Raw genomic sequence first — 24,327 nt, 5'->3', positions numbered from 1 at the left:
AGGGGGAGAACAGGGACTAGGGAGAATAACATCTGTGAGACAGATAGAACTTGGCATGCCTAGGGCTTTCAAAGAGAAATGATGCTAACACTTTTTTCAAAAGGACTAAGGCTCCCGACACCTTTCTTTAATTACAAAAAGGTTTGTTGATCTCGGCCAGACCATAACGAGCAATGACGACCACAGATCTCCCAACAAGAATTCTTGACTTTGAATCCTTTTTTACGGAATTATAAATGAATCATTAATGTCTCAATTGTTATCCTTTCTTACAATACATCATAGTGATTATTTTAGTACTGCATTTTCCGTTACATATGTCACTGTATCAAGTGACTCAGCTGATCCATAACTCACATAGCTTACAAATATACTATACACATATATATATATATATATATATATATATCACATAGAATGTTGGTCAATATTCACAAAGAGTGCTCTATGCCAAGGCAGAGCTAGAATATCACATAATATACTTAACTAAACTATCATCATACTGCTACTCGGAGTTTCACATGTACGGCTCGCGCACCGATCATCAGGCAACCGATCATCATATATATATATATATATATATATATATATATATATATATATATATATATATATATATATATATATATATATTATATATTTAGATATATATATATTTAGATATATATATATATTTAGATATATATACATATATATACATATATATACATGAGTTGTCTGATGATCGCTCAATGCATGAAACTCTGAGTAACTATTAGTGTCACCTCTATATATATATATATATATATTTATATATATATATATATACCCGTAAAATCAGTGACTGATAGTACAATATAAATGTATCAGATGAATTCCTGTTCATAACATAATATCCCTGATGATTATGCCTGTTTTGTTGGAAGCCTGCAAGTGGCAATAATTATCAGTAATCATTAAAAGCTTGACATTTCTCAGTTCTCCAGACAGTGTATTAGAACACCATAGTCGAGCTGACTTTAACAAATTTCCTTTCATTATGAGAGGGGTACGATGGGTAAATCTATTTAAAGGATCGTAAACCTTTCACTAGTTTATTTCAGAGATTGCAAAACCTACTAAATACTCTGTGTAAAGTCTCATCGTTCTTTGTACATATGACTTGCCTTAGCCAGCAGAAGGGAGTCCATGCAATAATGGAGCTCAATAAAACCATTGCTTGTATATATACAGCTTCATGGCCCAAAAATTGGTCAAGGAGTCAGATTCGGGGCCCCGGGGAGGGCAGATAATGAGAGGGATATATGGGAAGGGAATTTAAAGTGGTTCCTTCCTGCCATACTTGAAAGTCATTCTTATATGGTATCTTTGAAAGCATCTCAAATAGATGATGTCCTTCATATCGTATCTGAATCATGTGAAGTCTATGTTTGTTCTCAATCTTAAAAATTTCTCCATAAATATTTCAGCCTTTCACGGTACCTCTTTGGTTTCCCGAAAGGAACAACTATGGAGTCACTTTTAACGACCTTGCAAAATTTGTGAGGGGGCCGGCCATTTGCAAAGTCGACAATGGCAATAAAGCGGATCTCAAAATCGGTAAAGACTATTACGGTTGATTCGTCCAACACGGCAACATACAGAATCGCTGTACTCAAAGCCGAAGACTGAGATGTTTGGCCAGACAACAGCAGATCATCATGTTTCAGAATGATTGCTATCACTGATATCATAGGGTCTGAACTGTTTGTCAATCTTAGAAAAAAACATTCAACAGGTAGAATAAAACTACCAAAGGAACATTAAATTATTCTTGCAAGTACTATTATATGAGTAATGTTTATATCTATTATAATTAATGTAGTCAACATGTCTTTAAATGTAAAAATATGTTGTGTTTGATACAGAAGTTGTCAACCCCCTATACAATAGTCTGCATGTGCACTTTAAAAGTTTCGGCTCGTACCATTATTTGGTAGGGGTCACATAAGTTGGCTTTAAATAAAAACAAAAATTGGAAATATATCTATAATGAAAATAACTGCTTACAGCAGAAGTCGTTTCAGGAACCACCTATTTTTTATGCACTCAGAATTAAAGTTCTCGTTCGACTTCTCAGAAATGTATATTACATGACAACCTTACGCATTACGAGTAGTACCCCTGTGACAAATCTTACACGGTTAGTACCATTCTATGGTAGGGATCACATAAGTTGGCGCTAATTAAGACATTTAAGAAACCACATATTTTTTATATTTTTTGAATTAAACTTGACAACTCAGAAATGTTTATTACATGCCAACCTTACGCATTACGAGTAGAACCCCTGAGACAAATCTTACACGGTACAGATTAATCAGGTCATACATCTAGAGTGTCCTTCGATTCAGCCTTAATGCCCTTTCGAGAAACATTTCATACTGCAGTTTTGATATAACAGGTTGCAGCTTCAGCAGACACAGAAGTGTAAAGATTTACATCACTGGATTTATTTTCAGTTGTAGCAGTGTGAACATTTATTCCTTCCTTCATTCAGTCATGTTCATACATTCATGTATTCAAAGTGACAGCCCAATAAGAAACTACAGCTTTCAGTGAAAAACGTTAAACCAAGTATAAACAGGAAAGAAAGCCTATTATTACGTTTCACAGTCATCGGATACTTCAACACATTACCATGGTAACATGCATTCCTAATTTATACTTTGATTGAGTCATGCATGCCTATGGTTGTTATTAAACTTATACATCTTAAAGTTTACTAATGTTTTGATAATTTTAATGTTTGTAATATTTTGTTTTGTTATTTATGCTTGTACAACGCCCCGCCCCGTGTTACCAGTTGTTATGTTCACGTAATGCATTTGATGAGAATATATTTACATTAAAGATTCCAAGGATTCCAAATTTGAGTTAGAATGTTGAATGGGAAGCCAACCGACATGAAAATGGTAATCCCATAAGCCCACATTCGTGGTCGCTACAGCGTTGTACAAATAATTGCCTGCCAATTACATTACATTACATTCATCGCACGCAAACCGAAGCACAAAACATTTTTCATATAATTGTGTTACAATTAACAGACCTAATTTCCTTTCCGTACATTCACAGAATGTGCTGTTTCAGAGCAATTATGAACACTTCTGCTGGTCGACCTTGATGAAATATTGACTTTATGATGAATATGTGAAAATAGTCAATGCATAATTTTAAAGGTTGGCACAAAATTAAATTGTAACAGATGTTTAAAAAAACAACACATCTTGAGTCCAAGTTGTATTTCCATAGCTCTTTAAATATGTGAGAATTGACACTTTCAACTCAATGAGGTCAATCGATGGAAGTGGCTGGACTATGAAGTCTAACAAGAGAGAACATCAGGCCAATTAATCGGAATCAACATATGAAAACAGAAGACTTAACATCAGACTGTCTATTTGAAGCTAATGAAACAAATTTTGGTCAAGTTATGAGTTACATGAGGGTTGGGGGGGGGGGGGTCTTTGTGGTCCAGTGGTTAAGGCAGTGGACTTGTGATCTCTAAGGATTACAGGTTAGAGTCCTGGCCAGATCATAGCATTGTGTCTATGGGAAGTCCCCGGGGGACACGTGCATGTGGTGCCTACTGTGGTGCCCCAGGAGAAAATGATTGAATTGTGCACACTTTGGTGTGTGGGTGTGACAAGTTACCAATGGCCAGGGTTAAGTCGTGTGAGAGGGCTTTGGCTTTGAACAAGACTGTAAACCGTTCGACTTATGACGTTAATTAATCAGGCAATGGATTAAAAGTAACATTTTAGGCCTGCACTGAGGAGTTATGGCATCAAATTCAGCCTTAAAGGAGCATTCCACAGATTAAAAAAAAAATAATAATATATATATAAAATATATAATAATATATATAAAATAATAAATCATGCAGAATAGCTATACAAACATTACTAGCTCTCAATTTGTTTCCCCTTGGGCACTCTGACATATCCAGACAAACTTGGCTACAGTCATCCAAAGTTAATAAAGGAGCAATAAGTTTGTGTTGATTTTGTGCCACAATCTGGTAGAACCATACTCAGACAACATTTCCTGTTACTTTGAATCGAGAAATGTGCCTGTTTATAATCTTTTACTTTACTTATCCACGGACCTTGCACACGGAATGTTTGTATAAAATGGAAAATAACAAGAAATCTGGCTACACCCCCTGAGGTGTGTCAACTCAATGGTAGTGTTAAGTCATTCAGCTGAATCTTTTGTATTAGTATCAAGACGACAAACTTCACTAAAACGATTACTGTGAGAGCAATGGAGTAGTAATTTAAGTTAAATAATCTGGAGGGTGGGGGAGGATGGGGGCGGGGAGGGTGGGGGGAGGGTGTGGTTAGGTGAGGTAATGGTGCAATGACATGTGCAAGACTTAGAGTAAACAAATTCTGGTTTTGCTGTCAACCTCAAGCTTGCATTTTTATGACACTATATAACCATATATATTTAAAGTCGATCTGGCAACTATTATATTGATAAATGTATATATTATTTTGAATGTGAGCCATCGACTGGGCTTATAAAATCTTTAAAAAACAATATCTCGATATTTAGCTAGTTCCGACAAAGATGTTATAAATACATTGGATTTACATTTCAACAGTGATTTTTTGGTCCTTTTCTAGCTTAACTGCAATGAGAGCGTAGAAAGAATACATCGCCAATGTAAGTATTAGTGTCCTGCAAACATTCCGACATTTACAAGGCATATATCGGTCGTTTTTAACTTTAAAACTTGGCTCCATTTCCATGTAGGTATATCCTTCAAAAACATTTTTTATTGACCCACAAATGAGAGGAGAAGCCCCCCTCAACTTTGACCCCTTTCCCAGGCCATGACAGGAAGAAATGACTTGTCCTCCTTTCTTGAGCTAAAATATGGTAATTGATCTTGCTTTATGTTCAGATAGAAATTTTAGAGTTTGACTTGGCCGATATGTAGTATAAGTGTACTCTAGGGATCAATTTTTAATACTAGTCAATATACAGATGATACTGACAATGACCTTTTGAATGAAAGGGTAACCCCTACTAATGAAGAGTTGTAAAGTATATTTGAAACTGATTAGGACATTTCAAGGACATCGAAACAGTTAAAACTCTGAATCCTGGGTTTTGGATGCAGCTCGGAGATATACAAGCAGATTCTCCTGGTACAGATTATTACGAGTAAAAGACTTTGGGATGCGCTACTTCTGACTGTATTATACTATACTCTTAAAAAAAATAGAGCCATAACTCACTCAGAGAGGCTACATTCACACGGTTGTGAATGAAAGTAATGTGTACAATTCTCGTTAAAAGAAAATAGAGAGAGAAGCAAAGAGGAAACTTTACGAGAAGTCCGACTCAGTGTTTTCGGTACAACTTTTATTTCAAACCTGCACTCTGATGGTAATAATGAAAATATAATATGGCATAAATCAATTTTACTTCCACTCATATCAATCCTAAAGTCTGCATTGTAAGAATGAACACAAAGTGATATAGTTTGAGCTTTATTAATTTTCTGCACCGCAAACTTATTTCGATGTTGAATAAAGAAAGAAAAATCATTGACCACCAACTTCCAATATTACATGTAATATTTTCCCCTCTTACCAGCATTAACACTAACGACTAGATCTGAACCGAAAAGTCGAATCGATTTAATATTGATTTGCCCCTTTAAGAGGTCATCAGCGTTGCCCCAAAATATGCTAGAAATTCAAATAATGGTCACGTAAATATTGAACATTCATGAACCATTTTACACCTGTAAAACCCTCAAAGCATTTATTATTCATCATTGACAGATGTCATTATCCAACTGCACTAACTGCATTAATTCCAAGGGTCAGATCCCCCCTGGCAATGTGCCCTTTAAATTTGCAAACATTTTGTTAGCAATTTTTTAACAGATGAAATCTTTAGGTGAATACTGATGAACTTTAAAGGAGTGTTCTAGATAAAAAATGTACTATAAAAGAGGGGGGGGTGGGGGTGCTGGAATAGATATAGAAACATGCATAATCGGCCATCGATAATACCTTTTGCTGGACAATCATTGGATTGATCAAAACAAGCTAAAATCACGCTTTCAGTTAAGTTCCCCTTAAAGGGTGTGAAGACTCGCGCAAAAAGAAACGGTTAATGCTGGTAATCTGACCTAGTTTCGAATGAGGTGTAACAGAAGTTTTAGACACCACCATCGATCCCACAAAATACGCACACAGCTTGCTAACTTCGGTAATTAGACATTATAGAGTGTACAGTCAGTACATACAGCTGTGGTCAATATCCACCGCACAGTGTTCAAACGATACAACCATGGACACCTCAGGTCCAGCTAAAGATAACAAGGTATCACGTTTCATTACTGTCTGCATTTTGTAGCGACAAGCAGAAAACTTCACTGGCAAGCAACGGAAAGTTAACTTTTTCAGAGCTCGGCACGTGGTTTGGGGCGAGTCTTCAACGCCTTTAAATACTGAGCAAACAGTTGGAAATACTCTGTATCTTCCAGTTACTATAGTTTACACACTGACCCAACATTTACACATGATACTGTATTTTCATCACTGATGTATCATTTATGCCAAGAAATGTATTCTTACGACTTACTATTACTTTAAAGGTCATTAGCTTTGTTGCCAAAGTCAAACACATTTTGACAGAACATATGCAATTTGACAGATAGCTTAAACTTTCCAAAAGTAACATGATAGTTGGAAATTTTTCTGACCCAGGATCAGTTCCAGGATCTTAGCAAGGAGGTGTCAGGCTTGTGGTTCTATTGTTGAATGTGACCCTCATGTTGGTGGGGGAGGGGGGGGGTGGTGGGTCTACAGGTCTTGCCCTATACAAAAACAAGGACATGCAATTAAGCTCAAATGGGTTCATTCTGATCAGCATGTTTAGACTATAAATTAGATTTGTTTGTAGGTCTAATTGCAAGGTTGTGCTAAAAACTTTTTAATTTTTTTAGTTTATGTGTCACTGATTGAAAAGGGGGGAGGGGGTTACACCCCATACCGTTTTCCCCGTGCATCCAAACCTGAAAACTGCCATGTTATTTTGAATGCTGTTTGGAAGGCTACTGAAAATCATTCCGATGAGATTGTTCCTACACTCAGTATTCAGACTACGTAAGATACAATACAAATAACACTGTAATAAAAAGTTACAGAATTACTGAATCTTGGAAGATATACGTACTGCCGCCAAAGCCCTCCATCAGAGAGGTCAAACATCTTTCAAATTGCATTATAAAAAATATGCAGACAACAAATTTCTTTTAAGCTTAGAGAGAACTGTTTATAGAGTGAGGTGCTTTAAGCTACAAACCCCCAAAAAATGTTAATAGATGGATGCCGAGAATTACCAAAGGACTCTTTTAACAGCTACTCCTGACTCTGGTATGCAGCAGTCAACAGTGTACATTATATACATGGGAATTTATGGTAATGTTTAAGATGTGGAATGACACCTCTTTTTTTTATGGAAATTTCACTAACCCCCCACCCCCCCTCGCGCAAATTATGGTAAAGAATTTGAGAAAGTGAGTCATGAAAAGAATTTGCAATGAACATATTTAAAACAAATTTACACGATGGAAATATGCAGCTTTTGTGTACATATTGTACATTTTGAAAGAAATGAGTATTTTCCAGTATAAAATATAAAAGCCTTAAGATTGGAGACAATTGGCCCATAGCCAGACTTAGGAAATGGGGGGGGGTCTGAGGGGAGGGGGAGAGGTGTGGTGTCCTCTGATGCAGACTACTCTGCTCCCACCCCCCTCCCTCTCCCACACACACACACTTGTGCCACCATGATTTGAAGCCAAAAATTCACAAGTTACCATACAGACACAAATATTGCACCCTTCCTTTAAATATTTGTGACTTCCCCCCTCACCCCAACTCAAAAATTCCTGGCTATGGGCCTAAGAGGCAATAGTAGCTGTCCTGATAGAAGAATGATAAAACAATACTGAGTTAATTAATGGCGAAGGATCAGAAATGCTTAGTACACTTGACTTTAGAATTACTTCAATTAAAAATATACCAATTTATACAACTTGATAAGTAACATCATATATAATAAATAATTTGTCTCTCTTTCTTTTCTCTTAGCAAGGTATTCCTACATGTTAAATCACATACATCTTATATTTATTATGGATATGATGATCACGTCTGATATCAACCTCTGGCTATACGAGCACCGATCTATTGTAGAAATGTATAAATATCGATATCCCTAAACTGAAGCACCGTGACAATGTTCTGAGAACAAAGAGGCCTACAACCTGTCGATTATGTTGAAGTCTGAAAATTTTTCTCTAATCTTTCTATTTTATTTGTACATCGCTCTTTCTGTTTTCCCTCCTTTTAACTAATTCCCTCCATGTTTTGGCTTCTACTGAAATTTGCAGGGTAAGGGAGAATTGGGGGGGGGGCTGATATGGGGATCCAAGACATGGCCCCATTTGGCTCAATGGAAAAAAAAATCTGTTAAATAATTTGTCTCTTTTTCTTTTCTCTTAGCAAGGTATTCCTACATGTTAAATCACATACATCTTACATTTATTATGGATATGATGATCACGTCTGATATCAATCTCTGGCTATACGAGCACCGATCTATCGTAGATATTTATAAATATCGATATCCCTAAACTGAAGCACCGTGACAATATTCGGAGTACAAGAGGCCTACAACCTATCAATTATATTGAAGTCTGAAATTTTTTTCTCTAATCTTTCTATTTTATTTGTACATCGCTCTCTCTGTTTCCCCTCCTTTTAACTAATTCCCTCCATGTTTTGGCTTCTACTGAAATTTGCAGGGTAAGGGAGAATTGGGGGGGGGGCTGATATGGGGACCCAAGACCTGGCCCCATTTGGCTCAATGAAAAAAAAAAAATCTGTTAAATCTGCAAAACTGTTCAAATGTTTACCTCAGCTTTTGTATTCCCTGCTCCAAGCAATACATAAAAAAAATCATAGCTTTGACTTTTAACACAAGGTATCCCCTACCGTACATTTGAAAGTTCCCTATCAGGTCACTGCACTTCAAATGATTTCAGCAGACACTATTAAAAATGAAGAAAGAAAGTCCCAAGACTGTAGCCTCGATAGTCACTCATGGCTTACGATACATCAGAACGCCACCTCATAAACAAATAAATAAATAACTAATGTGAATGAATAAACCGGAAACGTTTTAAGCAAGGATAGATATAATCTCAAGAGAGACTCTTTAATCCACAGGGGAGCATTATGCAAATTATTCTCTGATGGGGGTTTCAGAAATCCTAAACCAAATAGAGACTTTTATATATGACTCTTCCAGCGAAGACAGCACTTGGATATCATATTTCAAAGACAATGTACGCCCAGCTATGTGAGGGATCATATGAATCCAGCCTTTGCTAGTATGAAAATAGCAAATGGATTTAAACAACACACTTAAGACTATCTTGTCATAGTTATATATAAATATAAATATATATGTATATGTACATACATACATATATATATATATATATATATATATATATATATATATGTACATACATATATATATATACAGTATATATATACATACATACGTACATATACACACACACATACATATGGGAGTAAACCAGCCAATGCTTGGTTTTTGCAGAGCAAAACTAGCGAAAGTGACATAGAGTAGTAGGAATTGAATTTTTTATAGATAATAGAGAAGTCAATGCGACTTACTGATTTCTGCTGGATTAGCAGAAGCTTTGGAAAGTTGGATTAATCTGATTTTCCAGAACTTCAAAGTCAAATATTGGCTGTTTTACTTCCAATCACTTACTTAATAAAATGTTGTATCTCACTCGAGATCCAGCCATTCTCTGTGTAAGTTGTCCCCTTTATTTCTATATATATTTATCTATGGATACATATATATACACATGTTACTGTCTATGTCTCAGCTGCAATTTCCACCTCTTTAGTGTTTAGTTCTCATTCATCCCTCATAGATTTGAAATAATTCTAACAACCGTCAAGGATCATGCTTTCAAGTAGCACTCTAGACAGCCTTTTTGAAAATTTATTCTTATCGCCAACTTTTTTTCATCTTTTGCCACAAATTGGGGCAAGTTGTGCAAGAGGGAAAAAATATTCATCAGCACTAGGTTAGTGTCTAATAATTCATCCAGGGATCTCCATGTGTCTGGTTAGGTTTCAGTTAATGTATAACATTTAGAAACCTCCGCACCCCACCCCCACCCCCTCCCCCACCCTCTTCTTCAATTGGGGAACTAGAAGACAAGTTTTTGGCAAATTTTTAGGCAGATTTGATCTATAGTAAACAGGAACTCAGAGAATCTATTTTCATGTTTGTAGCAAGTATTTAAATGTACTCTCCTCTCCTCAGAATTTCTGAACTTTAATCAAAGGGATAGTTAATACAGTAAACCTTTCTCCATTTTGTAGACATCATGTCATTTCATATTATCATGTGATTGAACAATTGGCATTATTGATTTCAAATGAGCATACAAGTAGTGTTGCTTTGAGTTTGTATGTACAGCATACAACAATAAACATTGAAATGGTCATAGCAATAATAGTAATAATAACTACATTATAATTAGCAAATATTCTAGTTTGGACAAGACAACAAAGCATCATTTGCCAGAATTTGCTGTAAATAAATAAGCAAAAGTTGCATAAATACCATTTTTTTGTGTTTTCCTAAAAGCCAAGACCACACTATAGAATTCATACCACCATGATGCAAGACTGACATAAACTTCAGTATCTTTAATCCATTAATTCAAATTCTGGTTTTCTACCTCAACCCCCACCCCCCAAAAAAATCTATACAAAGAGAAGAAAATGCATTTATATTTAACAGCTAACAAAACCTTCTTCCCTCTCTGCTCTTTCTGAGGCTCCTAATTAAAAAAAATCATATAAATAAATAAAATCATTTTTATGCCTAGAAATTATTTTGCCACTTTTGTTGTGTGTGTTGATGATAATTTGACAGGTTCCCCCTTTCATAGATGTTATACTACACCTTCTTGATCCCTCTCTGCTATTTCTGAGGCTGATAAAATATTTCTAAGAATGATCTTCAAGTTCAAGGCTTCAAGTCCTGAGGGTTCATTGCTTTTGCAGTTTAGATATTATTGTGAATGTCCATGATCAAATGCCAGGTACCCCTTTAACAGCTGATTACACCCTCGCCTCCCCTCTCCTACTATTTATGAGGCTCATAAAAAACAGCCTAGTTTTGCGTTAACACTTTATCATCCGTCTTTGAATCTTTCAAGTCATATAATTTATCAATTTAATTAATTCAAAACTTCGCAGAGGTTATAATTACTTTACAGCCCCCTTCCATTAGCCCAAAGGAATGAAGTGAACGAAATGAGTTGGGCCTTAAAGCAGTTTAATACCGACTCGAAAAAGATGTTTTGAGATTCCGACTGTACGCCTGCAAAATCAGACCCATTAACAGGGAGTGGGGGGGGGGAACAGCTCTGGTTCCAGGGTCAACTACTGTACAGGGCCCAAGGTAATATGTGATGAAGAAAAATGTAGGCTTAATTTTCCTATTATAATCAAGGAAACTAAACTCTTCCAATCTGGGGGCCCGAAGACAAAATGTTCCCAGACGAAAAGAAATATGAAATAAAATAATTTTACTACAAGAACGTAGCTGAATTGAAAGCGCATTTTGAATATTAGCCCCCTTACCGAAACAAACATATCTCAAAGGACACCACTCTATGTAGACCCCCCCCCTGTACAGACATCAGCAAACATTGTGCCCCACCAAAATTCAAACTATGACAGCTTTCAAGTACAATTTATAGCTTGATTTAAACAGTTGGTTGCTACGGTACTTTTCTGTTTTCCTCGTGAGGTTCAACACACAAGACACCATTAATTTCTATCCCATTTTACTTCAAAGATTGTTCAGGACATTTTCAGAAAATTAAATTTTTGATAGGCACATTCAAGAATTTACACTTTTTTCAATTACAATTTTGTTTGATAACCAAAATTGACTACCATATTGGAAAAAGTGTGAAACATGATTGGCTGATACTCTCACCCTAGTGTATTCATATGCCTTTCAGTTTTTTTTGTCAAATCTTGAATTTGAATCTGAAAACTGTTAATCCAACAGGATGCTTTAAATCTTTTGCGTCAGATGGCAATCTGATCGACACTTAAATCGGAAAAAATATTCGTCGTTAAAATATTGCAGAAGGATTTCACTTTAGACCCGAAATGGTAAAGACTGCGACCAGATAGTAAATCACTTTTGGATTCACTTAACTGGGCTAGAACGGTTTTAAAGACATATTTTATGGTACCACAGAAATACAAAATTTATCGTTATCACATCCTATATATCAAGATATTTATTGAAATGACACATATGGTATAAAAAGCTAGCATGGGTCGAAAATGAATGGAAAAAGCAGGTACTTTCTTCGCAGAATTTATATTACTGATCTACTCTGCACGGGATAGAACATGGAATTGTTAGACTTTGGGGTTTAATATAAACCATGAGTTGGTCACACTAGTAACTAGCATATAAAATTTCGTTGATGATGATGATGATGATGATGATGATGATGATGATGATGATGATGATGATGATGATGATGATGACAAGATCTTTTGAAACATATTTTGCAATTTCAAATAAATCTTAATACGGGTGCCGTGGCCAAGTGGATAAAGGCGGTGGCATTTGTAGCAATGAGGCTTAGCAATCGAGAGGTTCTAGGTTCGATACCCGGCCGGGTCATGGTAAGGTGGGTTTTTCATTCAAGAGCAATCGATGGTTTTTCCCATCTGAAATGACTTTCTAAATTGAACAGATTCCAAATTTGAATTAAAATGTTGAATTGGATGCCACCCACACTCATGGTCAATTAAAGTCTCAGTACTTGTTTGCCAAATTTAAAAAACTTCGACCTTTCCAGCTTACTGCCCTTAAAAGCTCAGTAAAAATGACACTTTTCTATGCAAATTTTCATATAAATATTCATTATTTTAATTGAGTTATACGTCATTCGAAATTTTGAGCTGAATAAAATTCTCCAGAGTTTCTAACGAGTCTGTAGATTCTACAAACTTCATTACAATTTGAAAGCCCCGCCTACCAGATCATGCGCCAATCAAATCTCTCTGTTTAGTTTACGACCCCCTGGCTCCACCTTTTCCCCTCTTCTTTCTAATATTCATAATAAACATGCCATATCCTTTTGTTCATTCCGACAAAATTTTCTCAGCTTTGAGATTCACCAACAATCACAGACATCTTCTGCCATTTTCCTTCCCCTCAGAATACTAATGGATTCTTCATCATCGATAATTTCCCGGTAATAAGGATACCTTTGATCCTTTTTCAAATCTGAAATAAGCTTACTTCCATTTATGAGGCTTAAGAAACTGAAGTGTGAATAAAATTATAACAAATTAAAAAAAAAAAAAAATCCTTCCCTAGTTATATCCTGATTGGGTTGGATTAGTATATACAATTAAAAGTCTAAAAAGGCTATTTCCATAAATAATCTTGCTGACATTTCATCTTTTAATCCCTTTCTGGAGATTTTTCGGCATCTGTTTAAAACTGGACAAGAAGTGTGAAAACGTAAGCAAATTTCTATGGCTTGCACCTAGCAATGCCTCAAAGATACAGAGAGCTGATTTTGGCCGACAATTAAACAAAAATAACAGTTGGATAGCTCGTTTGGTAGGGAAAACGACCTAAGTTTAGTCAGAGCCACTGGTTAGACTCCTACACCAGCTGAAACCAGTCATTTCTGTTATAGCTTCTCCTACAATGAGCTTACAAATAATAGTCATAAATAAATAAATAGGTAACAGTCACCCAGAAAGAGCCATATAAGCTGAAGATATAGCTAGGTTGACAATTTTTCACTGAGTGACTAATATTCACTTGTACAGAACAGCTTGTCTGCCAACATGTTAATCATTGCCTCTGCCAAGTACTTGAATCTGATTGGTTGTTGACCACAACATATCCATTGTTCCAGTCTCCTGGTACACTTGGAAAGATAGCAAATAATATTACTGTTGAGGACTGTATCTCTGTTTGTTCCTTAACATGTTTTACAAATATTCCAGCTAATTGAAAGCATTTTGGAATGCATGCTTAGCTCAGTGATCTACTCCAGCTCACTTGGTGAAATTTCACTATTATACACAGTTCCAAACATTAACCCTGCATTTTTTGAAATATATTTGAGCATTAATTTTTTTGACAAACAATTCCTCCTCTTATTTTGTGTGTAAAGTTGAATGATTTAAAAAAAAAATTTTTTTTAATGATTTGTTGACATATATAGCAAAAAAAAAAAAAAAAAAAAAAACCCCAAAAGTTCAATTTTCATTTTATGTTTATTCCTTTGATAGAAGTAGTAGATACCTTAGCAGGGAATCAGGTAAAGGCAGTTCCATGATAAGTTTGTTTACATGTCCTTCTCCCACACTCTTCCTAATGTTGTAACGACATAGTTGACTCAGAGAGCGAGGAGTATAACACACTGGAATGAGAAGTTTCATAAGGTCCGTATCTTGGAATATGTTCTGTGGAATTTGGCCGTCGTCGTCGCAGATTCGGACGTTACCGGCCGCTTTCAGGAGTAGATTCAAGACCTCCCATTCTCTCTCGGTGGAGAGTCCCGCAGTGAACATGTGGGCGGCCTTTAGGACCGGACTGTGACCGCTGTCGTTGCGAACCGTGACCTCGGCGCCAAAGTCCAGGAGGACCCTGATGGCCTCCAGGCTGGACTTCATCGTAGCCCAGTGTAAGGGAGTATTGTAAAACATGTCGGGCTCGTTAACTAGCGCGCCGTGTTCCAATAGGAAACGTACAGACTTATCTTTGTTACGGTAGGCGGCCCAATGAAGTGGTCTGTTACGGTTGTTGTCCGAGATGTCGACGTCGCCCCCGTGAGATACCAGCACTTGGAGGCAATCCGTCGATCCCTCGGCTGCACAGTGCATGGCGGATCGGCCGAAACCGTCTATTGCATTCACCTGCCGGAAGGAGGGAAAAGTTGGAGCTTTTAAAAATCAAACTTCTTGATTGTTTGCAAGGCAATATAATAAAATAGCACTGACATAATTTCAAAGTTAGCTCTGTTGAATAAGCTAAAGTAAGGGATTCTTTGGCCAGTATTAGTCTCAAGTCCCATTTTTATTTTTCATTTCATGGATTGTAAAAGTGAAGTCTATTTATTATAGTTTCAAATTATAAATGAATGTTTGAACTCAAGGTCAAAAACGCACAAAATTTCCGGCCACTCCGTTACCATTGACAATGGCTTTGGAGTCGTAACCCTGACGAGGAAATTGAACCTTATTGGTTAATATTGAGTGCAACAAAAGATTCACACATTTTTTACAACTTATTTCCATAAATTGTGAAAAGGTCACTTCGCACGATTTCACTGAACTGTATAAAGTATTACGGATCAGATCAAATGTTCTGGTCAGGCCATAACAGTGAAATTCAGTTTTATTCCATGACGTTCTCTTGAGAATGATTTTGTGTTAGAAATGGATCCATATATGTACAAGCTAATCAGAAACAGACACTTAATGGAAAGTAATATTGAAAAAGCGGAGAAGTTATTGGCTAAATGATAAGTTGAGGCTCGGAGCTTTAAGGTCCTGTGCACTACCCAATGAGCTATGCAAGCCCCACCCCCCCCCCAGTTGGTTGATAATAGCCAAATAATGGGACATTATGGTAGCTCAATCTGATAGCCTAACATAGTCTGTCAACACCAATTACTACAGTACAAACAAAAAAATTTTTTTCAAAGATATGAATTTTTCAGAGTTGGTGAATGCATCTGGTAACAACTGAGTGAATAATGCCATTATGGCAATTAAGATGAAATATCTTTCTTTTCTCCTTCCAGTTATAATTTTTTTACCATTTGAATCTGACCACACTGGAGCTTTAGGGAGGTTACGTGGTGACTTGATTCAGGTATTCAAGATTGTGTAGGGTTTTGACAATTTATCCTTCACTGACTTTTTCAAGTTTGATAATAGTAGTTGTGCCAGAGGTCATTGTCTTGAACTCCAGAAGTTACAAAGTAGGATTAATATTTTTGCATAACTTTTTCTTCCTAAATAGGGTTGTGAATGAGTGGAATGGTTTGGCCGGAGAAAGTTGTACTTGCAAGAAGTGTGAATGGGTTCAAGAATACTTTGGACAAGCACTTTAAGCATTGTAATCTGGTCTGATTTTTTTTTGTCTTCAGTTTTTTCTCTCACTGCTATAAGGTCCTTGATGGGGACTTGAGTGTCCCTCAATGATCCTTTTTACTACTAAACTAAACTAAACAATTTCTTAGCTAGGGATATTAGCAAGAAGCTGCAGTACCTTGCATACTACGAAAGTAACCAGGAACCACACTTAGGATTTGAAATATGAAACAAATCAAGACAACCTCAGCTTTTTTTCAATATTAAGGTCTACAGGAAATCAGGAAAAGTCCTGACTGGCTAAAAAAAAAGAAATTGAAAAAGTGAAATATTAGTTTAAGAATGAGAAATGATCCAGTCAGCTTAAAGTTAGTTAGGTACCAACACGATTCAGTGACCCTGAAAAACTTAAAGTCCTGAAACATTGACAACACAATGACAGCATTAAGAATAAAAAGGATATTTGTAGTCATTCCCAGCATGCTTTCTCTTTTTCATTCTGTGTTGGGAAGTTGCACAAATGAATAAAAGGAGTACCTTTATGAAACTCGCTGATGTTTTTAATAATACAGGTTTTCAAAAGTGTACTGCACCCCCCCCCCCCCCCCCCCCCCTTTCTCTCCGAGTCAGTGAGTATAACCGTTTAGTCCGATGCAGACAATTTAATTTTTGTCCCAAAAACTTTTGACGTTCTGCTTTCAAATCTTATTGTTTTGCAAATGTTTGAAATTTATGCCTAAATTTCCCAATTCTCTGCCAGTACAGTTTCGGTGGGGACTATGTCAGAAGACGATCCTATCGGGTATCCCATCTCTCCCTTCAATATCGGTGGAGACTGGTGCCACCAGTTTATGGCAACAACAACCACAGAATGCAGTTAAATCATGTAAGACCAAATATACTCAATTGTATTGAAATTACCTCTGCTCCGTAATCTAATAGTAGTTCAACAACGGCTGGATTCCCCACAGAGCAGGCACAGTGGAGAGGCAGGCAGAGTCCATGGACGTGGTTGACATCGGCTCCTTCTCTCAGAATCTCCTCCACGGTATCCTGTGAAGAACCCAGTCGATAAAATCTCATTGCAACTGGTTGTATTTAAAGGAGAAAATCCTCTCTCTTAAATTATACACTTCAAACAAGACACAGTTAATTGTTCACTTGTTGTAAACAACAAAAATATCATAAAAGATGGGGTAGAATTGTGAAAGTTGACATTTTCTAAACAGAGAAGACAAACAAACGTCAGTAATATTAAAACTGGACCATGTCGGGTTGGCAGTTATTCCATGACACAACCGACCAAATTTGTTGGCCAAAGACGGTGAGAAACCCCAAACACAGATTTGCTGTTATTTATGACAATTTTCCCCTGCTCATTGCCAAAAATTGTGAAGGCTCACAATTTGTTGCAATTGAAGTCTCTTAGCTGAACATTGGGGTGTGGAAGGTGGTAAAGATTTCCAATTTTTTGGTACCAATGCATAGACTGTCTGTCATTCAACTTGTATCAGACTGAACAACATCAAACGGTTGAAAGCAATGTTCTTTGAGGAATTTTTTTTGTTGAATTCGTGGGGCTTTAAGAAAACGTCCCACACTGTGAAAATGCTGTTTGGTGGGAGGGACCTTTCCTTTTCTTCCAGTTATTGGAAATCTCTGGCTAATGTTCACTAAGACGACATTGGAGCATCTCTGATACATAAGGATACTATAGAATGCAGAATTAAACTCTCTACTGAGGCTCAATTTGATGTATGGATAAAATGATGTGAAGCAGAACAGGAAACATCACTTCCCTCGCTAATTGGAAGAGTTTGCAGATGTTGGTGTGCATACAGGTAAGTACTCGGCTATCGTGTGGAGATGTTTAATGGATTTTCAGGTAAATTTCTTTTCTGAGGCTGATGAAAGGAGAACAGATTCTTAGCCTCCTGTTGTGATTTGCATAAAACGTTCTACGTATCATTTCTGGAAATTACGTCATTTGAATTTGACATGTTTTGAATGGAAGGTGAACTTGAAGCAAACAGGTGCATATGACAAATTTGTTTAGTTTTTCTTTGAAATGTACATCCAAGTTTCTTCTTCAAAATTATCAATACGTGTTTTCTTTTGGAAAGATTTGACCAATCAGATTACTCCTTACAAAACTCAACAAAACTTTATAACATCTGGCTTATTAGTGGCAAGTTGTGTAACTGTACGTTAATGGTGCAAGTTCCAGAAAGTACCAGGAATTGTTGCGGGAAATTCCCTGAAAGAGGAAATCGTTTTGCGGGACCCTCTAGAAAAATTGCAGGAATCCCGCAATCTCTCCTCCTACTGCAAACGCTGATCGCGCCTGTTTGCTTCAAGTTCCCTTATGGTACAAGCTGTGACAATTTCAACTATAAGTATCTCTAACACTAAATGTAGAAATTGCATGTTAAATATCACCAAACTGCTGAGTATATATTCTCCTTTCATTGGTCAAAAGTAAGTTTCCCTCTGGACTATCCTTTGAAGGACAAACACCGTTGAATGTTTATTCAGGCGAAGAAGTGTTACCATTTGATCTTACCTTAGGGTTGACATTCCAGCCAGTAATCACCCGAATCAGTCGCTCTGATAGATTAAAAGTGTGCTGCGTCATTGCAAATCTGAAGTACATCCTTCACACACTATCGTGGAAATCATGGAAAGAGAAGACGTCACCGTCAGTCATCTGAGAGAGCTCTCTCCGAGAGGATGCTTTCATCTAATCCTCCTCCGCTAGGACTTCTGTCTGGGCATGGCAACCAACTTGACAAATGATGAGGATTAAAGATGAAAAATCCACAATTGATATAAAGAAGAATGATAAAGAAATATGACATGGTAAAGAACATATAATAAAAAAAAAAAAAAAAATGAATAGCTGCAGTTTCGCATATTTATTATTCATCATGTTAAATACAAACTACGAGCGTATGCATTTAAAGTTTTATACTTATTCTTTTCCGTGTTGCATCTTGGGCAGGGTTGAACTTTGGGCAAACTACTTGGATAATTACAATCGGCATTTAAGCAATACCAATTTTTTTGGGCAATGTCAGGTTTAGGTCAGCTATACCTATACAGCTATTGGTTGTATGATAGATAAAACTCCCATTATTCAAATCCCTTTCATCCGAACCCCCGATATTCCAAACCAGCCATCCGTTCATCAATAAACAGTCTAGAGGCCGAGTGTTATTGATTCCAAGTACATACAGTACCCAAATTATGTACAACGTAAATTTGATGACTTACAAATTGATCAGCTTTCAAATTCTTTTGACAAAGCCTGTTTATTTTCATTGAATTCTTCTATTGCTCTACATATCGAATATATTATCACTAGTACTACATAAACGTTTGATTGTTATTTGTACCAAGATTGTAAACCGTTTTAAATAGGAGTTGATAATTTTCGGTCACAAATTCACATCAATGAACGTACGTGCATTAGGCTAGCGCTTGTGTGCCTAGCATGTAGGCTAGGGCCTTACATTACGTCATACCAGATAAATGAGATTTTGAAAAATTTTGAGAAATTCAAAAAAAAAAACTTTCATGGTAGTGTGCAAAGGCTTTACCATATGAGTAGCAATTAGAGATTACAATCTTCACACTTCGTTGCAATGCCGGGACTATTCACGTCACAGTGTTTGCATCATATTTAGATTTTTTCATTTTCAGAAATCCCCTTATCTGCAATTTGTGACAAGGCAGTTTAGGACAAAGGAGGTCATTGCATGAAACGATGATGAATAAGGAACCAGTCAATTGAAATTGTTGAATATGATTAAAACTTAATAGACAGGCTAAGTGCTTTTAGTTGGAATTTTGGTAGGTGGTTTTAACCCAAAAAAGAAAGGCTAGTTAGGGTAACCTATTGCAAATTCAGCTTAGTGGCGTACAATAAACACCGATATTAAATGCAGAGTCCTGGGTAACTCTGAATGTCTGCTAAAAATTTAATCCGAAATTATTTAAATAAAAATACAAAATTGTATCACTAAAATCTGAAGCTTAAATTCTTTCTTGTCACAACGGCAATTAGGGATTCCCCTTCTCACATTCATTCCCCCCAATATTGGAATGAGTAATTTAAGGAAAGTCCAAGTCACTTTACTAACATGTTTACAAAAACATGCACTCCAGAAAAGTCACCTGGCCACGCACATATTTGTTCTGGATCTTTCGTCATAAAGAAATGCCGTTTACCTCATGATAAATTATTCAAACATGAAAGAACTTTATTAGGTCCAAGCTGTAACTACTTTCTTTCCTACTTTTCTAGACAAGAAGCTTGTTAATCAAGTATTACAGGTATTGGGAATCAGTATTACGCTAGGATAAACCACTGACACTTGTATCCTGTACTACAGTAAGAGGCCTATACAGCGATAATATATATCCTACTGAACATGTGGTCAGAGTGGTGAAAGTATGTGGTAATCCCCCCCCCCCACCTCCTGGAATGAAATGCAAATGCTTTTTTATTCTGAATACAATCATCAAAAGAATCAATTTATGAACATGGAAACTAATATATATATACAATCATTTAGAAGGCATTACATGGGTGTCTCATAGTCGAAAATAAGTTACTTGATGAAAATTCAATTATCTGAACCATTTGATTTATCGGAACTACCTTCGCTCCCCACCAATTCGGATAATCGGGGTTAACTGTACATCAATCTATTCTAGACTATGGTATAGCCTAGGTCTAATGGGGTACCGTTGTTTTCCGCACACGTTACTTTCCGCTGAAACAAAACGGTGTTTTCCGCAAACAAATTTGTCAGCGGAAAACAACGTTTTTTTCAGCGGAAAGTAACGTTTTTTTTTTTGAAGGGACAATTTGAAGGGAATAACTTGCTGAATTGATTAGGCACATGGAATGATTTAGGAAGGTGGAGAAGATTGGTAACTGTAACAGGATAAATCGGCCATGATTTTAGATGTAACTCGTAAGAAAGGTGGTGCAAAATGCGTGTTCGACTATTAAAACAGCCCTTACTTTATACAGCCATTTCCAGCGAAAATCAAAGATACCGCCTTTTACAACTTTTTTTTTTAAACTATCATTACGCGGACCGCAGTTTTAATACTTTATTAGATAGTCAATCCTTCATAACGCGGGTGTCCCTTTGCCCTTTTATCGGCCGACCACCACATACTTCTTTAATAGTCCCTAATTACACACCCCCAAGCCTCCTCTGTATTATAAGCAGCTTAACTTTTCTGACATGAACTCAGTCTAACCATCCTTTATCGACGTTCTTTGATACTTTCTCATGTTATTTTAATCATCCTGCCTGAATTTTGGTATCCTAAAATATGCGAAAAATATAGTATACAGGAAGGTGAAAAAAAGGTGTTTTCCGCAGAAGAATTTTTTCAGCGGAAAGTAATCAGCGGAAAGTAACGTATGCGGAAAACAACTGAAACCGGTCTAATGTTAGGCCTACTGTATAAACTGTGTGATATAACAGCAGACAGCAACTATGAGGATACACTTCGTGGCCACTGTAGGCCTAACTTACCACATAATGAGAATCTTTGGCGTAAGTTACAGTAGGCCTAGGCCTTAGTCTACTGTCCTAACCCTAACCTATAAAGTTGTACATCCAATTCTATGCCCTAGTCTTATGCAAGACCCGTTGAGTTGCTTTCAGTTTGAGCTCAAAGGCTGTGCCTGGGAGGGGTTACTTTCGTGATTAATTTTATTCCTAGCCTGAAAATATGTAAAACTGCATATAAATGGTACGTTTCTGTTGGTAGTCTCTGCAACTGTTGATTTTTTCAGAGTTTTCTGCCAACAGGCGTGCTCCAATGGTTTCATTTAGACCAATAACAAAAAGTAACATTATTTATAGATGTATATATAACACACGTATGGTGCATGTACACTAGCACAAGAAATACACAATAACAAAACCGAAAGGGAAAACAAAACAGGGTAGCCAGTGCACAATATAGGTTTCTATCCATGTAATTTGCCAACTTTTCATCCAGGGACACCAAATTGCAGTACGCCCTCAGTTCAAACCATACCGTCTGCTAGAAATTCTTCTTCTATGAAAGAATGGTATTGAAATTGATCATTATTCCCCAAAATATCAAAACAGGTTACAACTAACGGTAAATTCATACATTTTCCCTGTCATTCCTAGATTTTTTTTTTGCTCACTGTTTGTTGTAATGTTAATAGTAGCACTTTTGATAGTACGATAGGCAACACACAAAATAACGATGGGCTGTTTTGCAGTATATCGTAAGTTCATCTGTGGGCGGAATAAGGTATGGAAACCGTCCTCGGCTGTGTCCTCCACTTTAAGGAAGATGAATGAGAATGAAAGATGAATGCATTTATAGACACAATAAAGACTAAAGGTTTACTACAAAGCTCTCTACCATCCGACAGATCTTTGAATATATTGCCAAGTAAGTTAATAATGCAGCCAAGTATAATTCATTGGCTTATAATTATATATGCCATTAGATTGCACTGCGCTGTATAGTTTTTGAATAAAAATAAGATAATGTGTAGCATTACTTCACATCGTAACGCAATTCATTACATCATATCACATCGCCCTGTAAGACCCTCAATTATTTCAGGTCAGGATATGACAATTTGTCAAACGTTTTTGGATTTTCAGCAATTTAAGGAGCACAATACTCGTGACCAATAACTTGTGAAGTTCTCTTAAATATGATGATGGCATAGTGTGTGCGCCCGTGTTTATGTGTGTATGTGCGTGGGGAGATACTGTAGTTTGTACAGGGTTGGACACGACCCTGTACCCCCTGCTGGGCCATGTGCCCGCACTGGCCTACATCACAGTGATACGGATCACACTTTAAGGTAAATCCAGTGTATGTGCGCGCTTATCATACGTTTTTTTTTGCACAACGTGATATTTCTTACAACGCGTACGTCAACAGTTATTGTGAGGACGTATTATAATGTGTTTATCTCCGGTAACAGTGCATCTGACAGAGATACATATCTATAGATGTTACGGCGCTTTATAAATGTTTTGGTATTCGGCACATTTGGCATTAAATTACAATATATCGTGTAGGGCAGAAGGCGCTGGATTCCTGACTTCTATACTTAGTAGTAGTAGTAAGTTGAGTCTCGTCTATCCGACATGCTCAGTGATTAACCTCCGCCACGTATCACGATCTTGCGCAAGGTTTATTGCTTCCTCGAAATTGTTAATATTAACGTCTTAAATTGCGATTTAGCAAGGTAGTCACGGGCCTTCCTACTGGTTTAGCAGTATGTCTCAGTGCTTCTCTTAAAGCAACCTTTGCTGGAGCGTCCTCCGGAAGTCTTACTACATGACCAAAAAATCTAAATCTTCTATGTGCGACTATGGATGACCAAAGTGTTTGGTTGGTTTCATTGTAGAGCTCATCGTTTGATAACCAATTGTTATTGATTCCTGACTTCTATACTTCTAACACACACAAACAGATGAAGCCACTGCACTCGTTCGCTGGCACACGCATGTTTTTTTCAACATATTTGACCATAACAACGCATTCGTATATGATGTAGCCAACTAGCGCGTACACGCAGTCACACGTTGTGAAAATCTCCGGTCAGACGCGCTGAACTAAATGTCAGAAGTCATGTGTTTAGCACAGTCAGTGCTCGATTACAAAGACATTGCATAGCGCGGGAGGCGCTGTAACAGCCTCTCTGCGTCAGCTGATGTAACGATGCGCTGTGCGTTGTTTCGTGACGTCACACAAGTGTTTACTGAGAAGAGTGGATACTTTGGTAACATGATGTTCAGTTCAACTTGCACATAGCACGACGAACACATAGTACTTGCTTAACCTAGCGAATACAGCGAACTATTTCCAGAATCTGCTTTGCGGTAAAAGGCTGTGACCCTATAATGAACTTCCAATGTTGCATTAAGATTAAGCGATCCGACTGGAATGGGAAGTATACCTACATAGCAGGGAAAGAACAGGGAGAGGGGCGGTTTAACGGTTTTAAAGACATATTTTATGGTACCAC

At 36.9% G+C, this 24,327-nt stretch overlaps 1 protein-coding gene across 1 annotated transcript in view; it reads right to left on the bottom strand.

The window, feature by feature from the left end:
* LOC139964912 (uncharacterized) overlaps positions 1-24,327 on the bottom strand; it is a 50,996-nt gene that overhangs the window by 17,214 nt on the left and 9,455 nt on the right. The window contains exons 5-7 of the mRNA XM_071966967.1: positions 18,835-18,897; positions 17,193-17,324; positions 14,476-15,089 (exon numbers count right to left, since the gene is read on the bottom strand). Of these exons, the coding sequence (XP_071823068.1) occupies positions 14,476-15,089; positions 17,193-17,324; positions 18,835-18,897 (809 nt within the window). The remainder of the gene's footprint in view (positions 1-14,475; positions 15,090-17,192; positions 17,325-18,834; positions 18,898-24,327) is intronic.

This window comes from Apostichopus japonicus, chromosome 23 (genome assembly GCF_037975245.1).
Source record: "Apostichopus japonicus isolate 1M-3 chromosome 23, ASM3797524v1, whole genome shotgun sequence".
NCBI lineage: Eukaryota > Metazoa > Echinodermata > Holothuroidea > Aspidochirotida > Stichopodidae > Apostichopus > Apostichopus japonicus.
The sequence above is the reverse complement of the archived record's forward strand: the minus strand, read 5'-3'. Positions and strand labels throughout refer to the sequence as shown.